We start from the raw sequence: 12,614 nt of genomic DNA, 5'->3' as shown, positions 1-12,614 counted from the left end.
AAACATGTAATACTCATATATGTCGCAGCACAGTGAGGCATCCCTGTGAAACAAGAGAGCAGACAAATTGGCAAAAGAAGAAGTCAAAAGGGGAACTGTTAAAAATGTCAAATGGTCAAAATCACAGAGCATAGTGTGAAGTAAATCAACAGTGGCAACAACATCGGGATAACACAATAAAAGGGACACATTTACACTAACAGAGCAGGCTAGATTAAAATAGATAGATGGATCTAGAACAGAAAAGTACGGAAGCCCTAAAGGGCCATGCGTTCATACATTTTATTTCCTCCGTTTTCCCGTGATAATGGGGCAGTTTAATGTTTCTCGACATTCTCGCAGATAACGAAACTTTGTTCTTCCCGGGATAACGATTACAATTAAATTTTAATCTCGATGATACATGCTGTGTATGGATAACTGCCGGGGATCAAGCCAGCCGTTACCTTCCGATTCTCTGGTTGGTTCAAAAAACAGCCGCACTTAAATTTGACGTTGTTGTATATATATATTTATTTATAATATTATATAATTTCTATGGCTATTTAGCACGCTATATAAATATCTAGTATAAAGTGTTATATTCCAGCATTATGGTAAATGCGGGAGAAAACAGCGTATTCACTTCTGGTTTGTCTGGTGTTTCATGCCTCCATGATGAATGTAAAAAACATACTTAATATCAAGCATACTACTGCACCAATGTGGGAGCCAGGAACTTATTGAGCAAGAAGTTGTTTTTACAGTAGGCTCATACAATATAAAAATTATGGAATGTTAGGTATAAATTTTATGGGACTTTATTGTTGATTTTCCACATTGGGTGCAAGTAAAATGCTTGGATATTAATATACACTTTGTGATTAGATGATATAGAAGTCAAAATATACCACCATAGCCAGGAATATTGGAGCAAAAGTGTTTTTAAGTAGCCCTCAAATATAAGAAAAATATGAATCTATAGGTATAAATTATGGGGACTTTTATTGGGGGTGTAGCGGTTCGAATTATAGCTTACTGTTCTTGAATACCTTTATTCTTGGGCATTGACCGCAGTTTATAATCCACAGTCATTATAGCCGAGATCTAAAATTAATTATATCGTTTATGTCAGGAAAAACAAAGTTTCGCTTATCTCAAGATCTCGGAAAATCTAACTCGTTATCACGGGCGAAAAAACGAATAAAATGTATGAATGCATGACCCTGTAGGGCTTCCGTTGAAACGTTATTCTTCTTCTAACATCTCAATGTGGCAGTAGAGCACCGCTGCTGCCAACTGCCGTAAAACCGAACAAAGAAGAAGAGGTACGCACCGCGAAACTAAACAAAGACAGTATTAGCAGAGCCCGTCTAACGTTAGACATTCTCTGGTATTAGTTACTGAGTTTGGTCTCTTCGTTTAATAACAATGTCTTCAGTTGAGTGTTTGAGAGAGTTTGTCAACGAGCGACTCGCTGCTGCTGTTGAAGACATATTCGGAGCCTTTCGAAAAACTGTCGTCGAGTACGAGGAAGAAATAAAGAGGCAGCGCAGACTGCTGGACCTCGTTTGGAAACCTCAAATAAAGTTACACAGGATAGGTGCGTCGTTAGTTTAATAACACGAAACAGAGGAATAACATTTATATATGGCATTAATTTTAATATCTACTGGTACTAATGTTTCTGTACCACCACTGTAGTATATTCATAGTCTTTAGTCTTTCTGTTACTGTACTTACAGAGCTCCTACAGCAACATGTCTGTAAGGAGGAGATTCTTGTTGACCAGCAGCTCTGTAACCAGAACCAGAACTCCAGTGTGGACCAAGAGGACCCAGATCCTCCACAGATTAGAGAGGAGAAGGATGGAGGGCAGCTTGTACTGAAGCAGGAGAGTGACACCGTCATGCTTTATGAGATAAACCACCACAGTGAACCAGAACCAACATGGGAACACCAGCTCCTCTCTAACAACTCGCATGCAGCTGGGAGTCAAGATCAGAAAGGAGGCAAGCGTGGAGGTTCAGGATCGACTAGAAACGCAGAGCCGGAGCCAAAGACAATGCATCACGCAGGAAGAAGTCACAGCAACGATATAAAGAGCTGTACCGTATCCGTATCAAACATTCTCAGTGTTCACACAGAAAGTGGCACAAAGTATTTCAAATGTGACACGTGTGGGAAAGATTTTAAATATAAGTCTCAATTTTTTATACACCAGAAAGTCCACACAGGTGAGAGGCCATATTGTTGCAACACATGTGGGAAACGATTTAGTCGTAAAGGGTGTTTGAAATGTCACATGACAACCCACACTGGCGAGAAGCCGTATACTTGCCAAACATGTTGTAAAGATTTCAGGTCCAAGTCAGATTTTATTATACACCAGAGAACACACACAGGTGAGAAGCCGTATTCCTGCAAGACCTGTGGGAAAAGATTATCCAGCAAAACAACATTGAAAAGGCACATGATAACCCACACGGGGGAGAGGCCGTACCTTTGCAAGACCTGCGGGAAAAGTTTATCTTGCAAAACAACATTGAAAATGCACATGATAATCCACACGGGGGAGAGGCCGTACCTTTGCAAGATCTGTGGGAAAGGCTTCATTGAAATTCCACGACTGAAAAGACATTTGGGAACACACACAGGTGAAAGGAAAACATTCAGTCTGATGTCAGACTGGAAAAGGCACACAGGAACTCATACAGGTTAAACAGCCATTGACTTGAAAAACGTAATGACTATACAGTCAACATGAGAGGAGAACGGTGGGAAAAGATACTTTGATGTAACTCATTTTATAAGGCATAAGAGAACGTAAGTGTGGGCAAGTAGCCTTGTGTTGGCAAAATATGTGGGAGACAGTTCAGTTGTAGTTGTTGTGGCTCATGGTCAAAACACAGAAGAACTCATTGAGGCGAGGAGCCACGTTTCTCAAGGCTCGATGTACACAGGAGAAACCATCCAGCGGTCTGTGCAGACATGTTCACCACCTGAATAAAGTACACTTTGCAATAGCTATATCTCTGTAATTTAATGTAAAATGTTTTCCATAAAGATGCAGTGTCAGTATCTTCATGTACAGGTTCCCTTCATGTGACTGTATTTCTTATATTTCTGTTAGCAACAGTATTTCTTTGAAAGGAGGAAAAATGTTAGTTTTAGTGAAAGTGGTGGCTGTTAATGCAACGATGTGATCGGTGTGGTTGTTGGTTTTGCCACTTAAAATGAGTTTTTCTTGATAAAGGATTCATTGTAAAATGTTTTGTTAAATTTTGATAATAAATCTGAATGAATCTGAAAACTTCCAGTGACCCCCTGGACTACCATGGGCCCCACTTTGAGAATCACTACACTGACATCACTATTAATAATATAATAATATATAAGATAATATATAAGAAGTCCTATTAAATGTGACCCTGCCTCTTTTTGCTATTTCAACAACATGTCTGCAGTGTCATGGGTCCAGAAAGGTTGGATTAGCAAGTCTAAGCAGTTCACATTGCGGATAAATGCAGCTGAATTATAGAAAGAGAAACCCCATACACACGAAACTATAAATATAGATATACTGAATTGGAGTTTTGACAATGCACCAGTAGTGATATGTAGTCCAGCTGATACATGTAAGAACAGCTTTGATGTTTCTGCAGCCAGTGGGATGCTGTAGTGAGCTGTGATCACGCCCCCTTCACTGCCCCTGCTGCCTGTCGGATTTCCTACATTCCTCACACCGAGTTCACGTTAGTAAGTACAGCATATAAGGGGATGGAGTAAAGGAAGAAGAAGGCATGGATCCCGTTGAAGACAAACCAAGCAAAACGGTCGACATTTATCGCGATACGTGGGTCCGCTTCCTGGGTACGTACTGTTATATTTCCCACTTGTGATGGCTCTCAGTCGTGAACGGAGCGTTTGAATCGAACCGTAACTGTAACGTTACAGAACGGACCGTTGAATCGAACCGTAACTGTAACTTACAGCAACGGAGCGTACTTACAGAACGGACCGTTTGAAATCAGAACAGTAACTGTAACGTTACAGAACGGAGCGGTAACGTACAGAAACGGACCCGTTTGAACGAACAGTAAACTGTAACGTTACAGAAACGGAGCGGTAACGTTACACTGGAGACGTCCTGACCCTGGAGCTGTGCGCTAGCTAGCTAGAGGTTAGCATAGGAGGCTAACTATGTTAAACTATGTTAAAATTCTATTTATAGCAAACTTGGCCTGTTGAAGGACATTTTGTTAGCACAGGACGTAATGGACGACGTCCAAGACCGCGTAACAACACCGTTGTTCGCGCTTTAAAGCATTAAACTGTATGTATTTTGATAGGAGTTGTCTCCGTAGCTCAGTCCTGTATCATTAAAGTTGTTGAGCAAGTTGAGGCAGTGACTCACACAACCAGAGAGAGACGCCCGTCGGCATGTCCCAACCCAATAACTAAACACTACTGCGGCAGATGCAGCTCGCTATCAGTGATTGGTTTCCATGCCGTCCTTCTCTAATCGAAACATCAGAGTTGTTCCTAACATCGGTCACACTTGCTGAGAAGAAGGGCATGTGCTGTAAAACGATCCGTGAAGGGCATTCACACTGCAGCAGTCCCCACTGTCCCCTGGTGAACATGCCTCAATCTCCTGCTCTTCCACAATCGGTTCATCCCCCTCATAAAATCTTTAATCTGTTTGCTCTCATCTGTAATCCCACCTGTGCAGTCAAAATATATGTATCTACATTTAAAAGTGTTCCTGCTTCACTTTCTAATGTTTGTGTGATTTTGCTCTGAATATTAAACATGCTTTTAAACTACTGGGAGCAGCTGAACATAAGAACAGAAGAATAGCGCAATTTATGGATAAAAGTGGATATTTAAGGTGTCTTCAACTCATTCATATTTCATATTAATACGATACTGTGTATATTATATTTTCTTCCTTAAATGGTTCCTTGCACATCCTACATTAGTAATTTTTATTTGCCAAGAATGAATTTCTTCGTAGTATCGGATTGCCCAGAATGGTCTGGAAAAGATTATTATGCAACAAAGACTGGATTTAACCTGAAATATAGCTGTTTTAATTAATTATATAGCGCCAAATCATAATAGAAGTTATCTGAGGACACTTTAGAGCAGGTCTAGACCGTACTCCTTCTAAAATAACTTACAGAGACCCAACAATTCCCACTGTGACCAAGCACTTGGCGTTAGCGGCAAGGAAAAACTTCCTTTAAACAGGCAGGAACCTCGAGCAGACCCAGAGCGTCCATCTGCCTCGAGGGGTGGGAGGGGTAGAGACAGAAAGACAGAGAGACTGTCCAGCTGAATGAGCAGGAAAATCAGGAAATGACCCGTTGTAAAATGTTAATGTTGTCTTTGTAGCCATGAGCTGTCTGCCCCGAGGAGTTACTACCCCTTATGCTTGGGTACAGAACACATATTCACAGACATGTTGAACAAACTAATGTATTAGTGGGACCACCAGCCTGATGGATCTATAAGTCACTTTTATATAAGTGTTTTGGTGCCAATGTAGAGCAGGCTAATTGTAGGTGGATAACAGAGCAGCAATAGGATTGCCTGGTGTACTTGTAGATGTAGCTATTACAAGGGTGTAGTCGTCTGGGTCATTTTTAAAATCCACTAAAGGTACCATCCAAGCCCTCACAGTATGTCCACATCCTGTTTTCTCTTGTCATTCCTTATCTCTTCAGTTTCTCCTACCTTCAACAACTTGTGAACACACATGCTGACTCTATAACACACCTCCATGCTCTGCTGGGCTCAGGGCAAATAGTGAATCACAAAGGGTAATCTGAAGCCTTTGCTCACAGGTCACAAGTGGGCCCCTGGTTATTATGCCAGGGCATTGCATTTTGTTATTATTAACTAAGTGCCTTGCTGGAAGATAATCTTATCTGGGCTCTCATTGTTATCATGTTTTATTATGCAAGTACAGTGCCTTATCACCTTGTGCCTCTGGAGATCCAGTAGTTACTCTGCTGTCATTTTCATTGCTACAGTATTATACCAAGCAGCCTGGAGCTCAGACAGAGGTTCCATGAAGTTGTCTTGTTCTTTAGCCCTTTAACCCAATAGCAGATATTTTGACTTGAGATAGTAGAAAAGTTTTCATTATTTAAGGTTCAAAAACATAGAGTGCATCATATCTAAATGGATATTTTTATTGTACGTCACTTTTACAGTTTTAAGGACTTTGCACTGTGTAAGCTAGATAAAAAGGTCTCATTCTAAGGTAACAAAAATACAACACTTCTTATTTTCAGGTCATTAGTATACGCTAATGAAAACATAGTTATGCATATTCGACTCTTTTTATGCCAATAGATCCTCCAAAATGTTACACACTGGACCTTTAACTCAACTTGTTCTTTGAAAAATTGCAGGAATATATTGCTTATATTGCTATGGGATGCACACATGTTCTGGATCGGGATATTCACTGCGAGCAGAAACTAAATGTTACGCTGATTCAAACTCAAACTTGACCCAAAATTATAAGCACTTATTGAACCTGGGATTTTTGTTTTGATGAGCAGTATTTTCTCTCCCTCTTTTTTTCCCTGAAACATAAAGTGCCCTGAATATGTCTTTGTGGTTCTAGGCAGTGCTGGATTTCACAATCATTGTTGGTCCTAAACACGGCTGAAAGCGATTGGTTTTTGAATTTAAAGGGTTTGGATGTGCTGCTTAGAGATAAATTGGAGAAAAAAAACAAAGCAGTCATGTGATCTGCTCTCTTACGGAAGTTGTGGAACAAGCATGATTCACTCCACCAAGTACACGTACTTTAGTGTTTATATGAGAATTCCTCTTTCCTGTAAGCGCCACCGTTCTGTGAAAATGAGTCCATAGCAGCCTATACTGCATGACATGTTTTGGACAGTATTTTAATCATTGTGAACACATTACATACTGGTTTGCATCTTTTTCTCCCCCAATACCGATACCTCAACTCAGGGCATCTGCAGATACCCATGCTCTCTTTCCCCCAAATATAAAATCTGTATTCCACATAGCATTAAACTCATTGGGATCATTTTTATGTAAGGTAACATCAGGCCAGGGATTGTGGTGGGCCGTTGTGACTGAATTAATATAACTGATATATACTGATCTGGTGTATTGGATCGATGTACATATCCCTAAACACAAGATTTATTTGAGAGCAGGACTGCATTGGGACAGTAATTCTGCCCAAGACTAACTCCAGCATAGGTCACCCTATACAAGAGTAGTAATAAGTATTAAGTGACTATTATATGACTCCTTCTTCCATTTGTATTGTAATATATTATGTGTACTCAAACTCTAAAAGCACCATTAATTTATTCCAGGCACTTAATGACGCTGTTGTAGGAGATTTTGTCAAAGTAATGAATAGAGTCATTATTTTAGTTGAAGCATAAGATAAAAATCTGTGGTGTTTTGATAATCCACTAAGCAGCTATGAGGATTAATTAAATTTAAATAGAAATCTGTAATCTAGATCTGAATCTTATCAGTTTCCTCACTAAATCCTGATTTGATTGCCTTAAGTGGAGAATAAAGAATAAGTGTGTGCTACACTGACATGCAATGATTGTTCCTTATTTATTCAGTCAAAGGCCATTTTTGGGGAGGGAATAAAGCGGTGTTTCATTGGCTGTGACATGCTTGCTTGTAAAGTGAGTTCTTTCTTTAGCACGAGTGTAGTCTTTGCACAATAGCCTCAGTCTTTCCGGCAGTACCAGAGATAGAGACAAGCAGCAGAATTGGACTTCACCGCGCTCTGATACTTCTGTCGTCATTGAACCAAGGAAAGATACACTTCCTGTCTTACAAGTTGATTTCCTCAGTGATTTACATGTATTGTGGCGAATGGCACAGGTGACTTCTTATAAAGAGATCAAGGATGTTGAGTCATTTGACCCTTGTGGATTTTAGTATCAGTATTTTCTTTAAGACAATGTCGGAGATAGAGCTGAGGTTTAATAGCCTCTTGGATGTTTCAGGACATACTGGAAAGTGGAGAACCTGAGCTTTTGAATATTTAATGCACTAGTGCACAATGGCACTAAACATCAGTTATTTTTTAATATATGTTTAGGACTAATGCTTTTTTTATAGATCTGGGGCTTTCAGGCCCTGTTAGCAGGGTGGAAAACTAAGGTTATGACACATTTAGAGGAGACTAAGAAGGTTAACGTTTTGTGTTGTTTATGTATGTTTGCCCACAGGCTATGCCAATGAAGTCGGGGAGGCTTTTCGTGCTCTGGTACCAGTGAGTCTGGTATGGGGCAGCTATGCTGTGGCCACTGTGTACGTTACTGCTGATGCTGTGGACAAAGGGAAGAAAGCAGCTGTGGTAAGATTTTACCATTTGTATGTGTTCATTAATAATCATATTAATCAATTTCCATTACATCTATAACAATAAATATTATTATTATTCATTTTAGCAGCTGCCATCATGGGGATCATGGCCTCTATGGATTACAAGAAAAATCTAAGGGGTCATGAGAGAACAGAAAAGAATACTTTCTGCTTTACTGCTTCAGAAATCTAGAAATAATTCAAATTAAGTGAAAAAAATACCTGGTGAAACAGTTACAAGTAGACATTGTTTAGTTTTAAGAGGTCAAAGTAAAAAAAGTTGGGAACCAGTGTCTTGTCAATTAATAACTGAATGAAGAAGTGAGAACAGAGAAGAGAAATTCGTCCAGATTATGAATAAATGATTAGCTTATTTTGTGTATCCACTGTGTATGAAAACCTACCTACCCTCATTTTCTGATCCTCGATCTGTTTATCAAGGCCCACGGGGACAACCCAGGGAAGACAACACGGGTAGCGGCGGCAGTGGTGGACACGTTTGTGTGGCAGGCCCTCGCCTCTGTGATTATACCTGGCTTCACCATTAACCGCGTGTGTGCTGCTTCTCTGTATCTACTGGGCAGAACCACCAAATGGCCCCTGCCCGTCCGCAAGTGGACTACCACAGCTATAGGCCTCTCTACAATACCCTTCATCATTACTCCTATAGACAGGTTGGCACACGTGTATTTGTGTATTTGTATGCATGTTGATTATGTAACTTGCCCATTATGTAAGATTTGGTTTTATGAGTTAGGCGGCTCATATGTGAGTAGCAGTTTTAGCTGCTCTCGTTGCCGCATGGGGCGCAAAGTCAGTCTTTATCAAAATTATGTCAAATAGTTTTTAGAGCTTAAGCTTTTGCCTGTGTACATTGTGCACCACATGTGCAGTCTTTGTAACACATGCCCCTTGATAACAAACAGCCACATGTCTAGGGTAGCCACAAACAAGAACAACAACATAGTAGCTATATACTTTTAGCGACCTTTGCCTTTATTGCAAGAGCTGCTCTTATTAAGCAACAAAACAGCCACTATTGCAGACCAATGGAGAACTGCACAAACAGCTGCCCTCTGAAGTTTGTATAGATGACTTCTTTTGGAAATCCATTCAGAAATGCTTTATTATGTGTCTAACGTCACAGTGTTTCTGCTTTCTGTACCCTGTAGGTCAGTGGATTATCTGCTGGACTCGAGCCTTCGGAAGATCTACAATGAGGAAGAGAAGCACAAATAAGGAGGGATCATGCAGGACACACCATCCCCTCCTGGACAGAGACCAGTCCAGCCTATGTAGACCTGCGCTGATTATCTACTGCTGTGAAGCACTAAAGAAGTGTGAAGAAGAATTTCATGGAGCACAACTCCACAGTTAGTCAAATATACATATAATAAAATAGATTTTATTCCAGAATTATACAATTTATAAGTTAAGTAGTTAAAAGTGAAATCCTGCTTCATGAAATACCCCCTTAGGGATCATTAACTTTAACCTCTCAGGACAATCTGGATAGCGACACTAAAAAAGGTTTAAACAGAAATCGAACAGTATGAAAAATGAATAAATATTCCACTTGAGACAGTGAAATCCTGCTTCTTAAAGTAATATTTGGCAGTGATACATGATGCTGTTATATTCCTGTGATCTTCCTTACAGAGAAAGCCTCCAAGGTTGCCCTCGTGGTTTAGAACTATGAGCCATGGTGTCCAGATGTCAAGGAGATTAAATACAAACCACCACACTTTCTCTTTTTATTAGCCATATACAGTGGTACTGTAATGACAGGCCAAAAAGCCAGTTTGCCATGATGTCCCTCTTATTTAGTACTATTTGTCTTTGACTGTTTTTATTTTGTTTCTTTCCGAAAACAAAGGTTTCTGTTACTTGGAATAGATTCTTCAACAGTGTCTTGTTTAATTGTACCTTACTGTTGGTCATGGGAGCCAAGGTTTGCACAGGGAGCATTTTTTACACCATGGTTACAATCAATGTTACTCTATATGGTCCTAAACTTGTAGAATACTTGTAGTAGCAACACCTTGTACTTGTGCAATAAACCTCACAAATATTTGAATTAATTCTCACCAATATCTTAGTTATCTATTGGTTAACAGTTTTGTAGTAAGATACTCTTAATGTACAATACTGTAATTTCTTTAGTCTAAAAATGTTACACATTCAATCTGTAACTCACTTAAAACTGTATTTCCAGCATCTGGAGTCAAGCTGTTTTGACTCCAGCTGGCTGCAGATTAATCTGCGACAGAATGGTATGATCAGACTAAGAAATATCATACCCCTCCAAACAAGCTTTAAGCTTTGGGTGTACAATTTTAACAGATTTTCCTCCTTGGTGAAGAATAATCGAGATTTCCATCTAATAATTATATTCCATTTAGTGTTGAATTTCTCAAATACTTGTGGAGGTAAGTGTCATGCCTATGCAGACAGGTTTTAAGCGATTATTTTCAGAAATATACATATACTGTACAATAATATACAGATGTCTGTATATTATTTCCAGTGCTTTCTTTGAGAATACTTTATCTCATGCTGAACTATGCAAGGGAAACACGTGTACATACTGTATGTGAGCATCACAAAACTACAGGGATTGTTCTCCACTGTAAGTCTGCGGTTACATAATGTTAAAATGTTGTGAAAAAAAGAAGGGAAATCCGATACAAAATGTAACTTTGAAATTTGCATGAGCTGTCACTAAGACAAAGGAACATACTGTATTGAGAACGGTTATCAGTGCCAGTTATCGTGTCAGTCTACACCCTCGTACCATTTTAGCAATAACATTGTTTAATGTCTTTGTATTACACCATGTTCTTGTTGCTATGAAGGATGTGGTTCACTTTGTCATACTGAAAGAAAAGATTGTGAAAACTTTGGGTGCACCAACATTTCATGTTTTTACTTGCTGGTACAGAGTAGTGATGCAACCTTTTTAATAGTATTTAGATCTGGTTTTATTGGCTTTCTAAATGGTTGAGACACACACGGCTCCATTCAGTGGATGTTTTCATTCACTAAAAGGACATAGCTTACATTCACTTTGTGTGAGTGAAAGGTTTGAGACCTTTTCCACACAGTCTGTCTTGTCATAGCAGAAAAAAAGCACAGGTGTAAATAACAAAGATGTCAAAGTCGAACGTCAGCACATAGTTTCTTTAAGTGTCCCAGTGAGCCATGCCAGTGATTAATGCTGCATAGTAACATGGCCCTGAACTGGGACACTTAAATGTATCACACACATAATTAATGTTATTAATTATACCTGTGCTTTTCTTGCTGTGACATACCACATGTCTGCGCTTTTAAAAAAGCATGTTGGTGCATCCCTAGTGAAAATCTATATATTCATATTCAATTTTAACATTTCAGATTGTACACAGATCTTCATTGTATTTTTATTGTTGCAAATGAAACGGAACGGTTTACTTTTTTGTTGTTCTTATGTGGCAGTGTGTTCGGAAGTGGGTTTTATGAGTCACATTTTCAGCCTTAACTGAAAGAAGAAAAAGTGGTCAAACCTCAAGCTTTGTTCCATGTGCTGTAGTTAACAGGGGTGGAGATTGTTTCTCAAATGTGAAAGTAACTGTTGTCTGTAACAACTTCTGGAACACTGGAGAATAAAAACAACTGTAAAGTGAAATAAATTATGTATTGACAAGGATGTCTGATGTTTTCTTTCAAACCTCACCAGTCACAGCATAAAATATCATTCTGTTTTATTAATGAATGGTAATACAGTTAAAGTTTGTTTTTTTCCTCCATAATTCCTGCAACAATAACAACACTGATTACAAATAAAGCAGAACCACTTTGTAGCTTTTGGAAATAATGATTTACAGCTCAGATCCTTCAGTCCTTCCTATAAGAATACCTTTCTACAGTGTGATTCTAAGTGGCAACAATTTGCTCTTTGTACAAGCACAGTTTCCACTTCCTGAGTAACCTACCATCACTTTCAGTTGAAAGAGGTGTAATTCAGGGGATGGTTTAACCAATGAAATGGAAGCACTCAGGCACATCAGAGCAGGCGATTTGAGAGTCCAGTTGCAGTAATTTATCTTGATGAGAACACAGCTGATGCCACTTCCACAGATGAAGTGTCCACATAAAAGGCAAAGGAAATCCAAGCACTGGTAGGCACAGTCATGCTTGTTCTTAATCTTGTGTGCGTGGCTCTTTTGGCCGCATCAACTGCTCAGTCAGGTAAGAAAAAA

At 39.3% G+C, this 12,614-nt stretch overlaps 2 protein-coding genes across 2 annotated transcripts; both read left to right on the top strand.

Moving 5' to 3' along the window:
• The first annotated feature begins 1,259 nt into the window (after positions 1-1,259).
• On the top strand, positions 1,260-3,301 carry LOC118332756 (zinc finger protein OZF-like). Its single transcript, XM_035668180.1, has 2 exons — positions 1,260-1,582; positions 1,725-3,301. The coding sequence occupies exons 1-2, from the start codon at positions 1,411-1,413 to the stop codon at positions 2,699-2,701; spliced, it is 1,149 nt and encodes a 382-aa protein (XP_035524073.1). The 5' UTR covers positions 1,260-1,410; the 3' UTR covers positions 2,702-3,301.
• Positions 3,302-3,699: 398 nt separating this feature from the next.
• On the top strand, positions 3,700-12,058 carry mtfp1 (mitochondrial fission process 1). The gene is made up of 4 exons (XM_035668183.1): positions 3,700-3,852; positions 8,238-8,365; positions 8,815-9,047; positions 9,546-12,058. The coding sequence occupies exons 1-4, from the start codon at positions 3,783-3,785 to the stop codon at positions 9,610-9,612; spliced, it is 498 nt and encodes a 165-aa protein (XP_035524076.1). The 5' UTR covers positions 3,700-3,782; the 3' UTR covers positions 9,613-12,058.
• Positions 12,059-12,614: the final 556 nt, after the last annotated feature.

This window comes from Morone saxatilis, unplaced genomic scaffold, assembly GCF_004916995.1.
Source record: "Morone saxatilis isolate NCDOM2014 unplaced genomic scaffold, NCSU_SB_2.0 Contig21, whole genome shotgun sequence".
NCBI lineage: Eukaryota > Metazoa > Chordata > Actinopteri > Moronidae > Morone > Morone saxatilis.
The sequence above is the reverse complement of the archived record's forward strand: the minus strand, read 5'-3'. Positions and strand labels throughout refer to the sequence as shown.

Excerpts from the sequence above, each read along its gene's own strand:
- LOC118332756 (XM_035668180.1), top strand. The coding sequence starts at position 1,411 with ATGTCTTCAGTTGAGTGTTTGAGAGAGTTTGTCAACGAGCGACTCGCT. Across the intron at positions 1,583-1,724 it reads AATAAAGTTACACAGGATAG|AGCTCCTACAGCAACATGTC; the intron begins GTGCGTCGTTAG and ends CTGTACTTACAG.
- mtfp1 (XM_035668183.1), top strand. The coding sequence starts at position 3,783 with ATGGATCCCGTTGAAGACAAACCAAGCAAAACGGTCGACATTTATCGC. Across the intron at positions 3,853-8,237 it reads TACGTGGGTCCGCTTCCTGG|GCTATGCCAATGAAGTCGGG; the intron begins GTACGTACTGTT and ends GTTTGCCCACAG. Across the intron at positions 9,048-9,545 it reads ATCATTACTCCTATAGACAG|GTCAGTGGATTATCTGCTGG; the intron begins GTTGGCACACGT and ends TGTACCCTGTAG.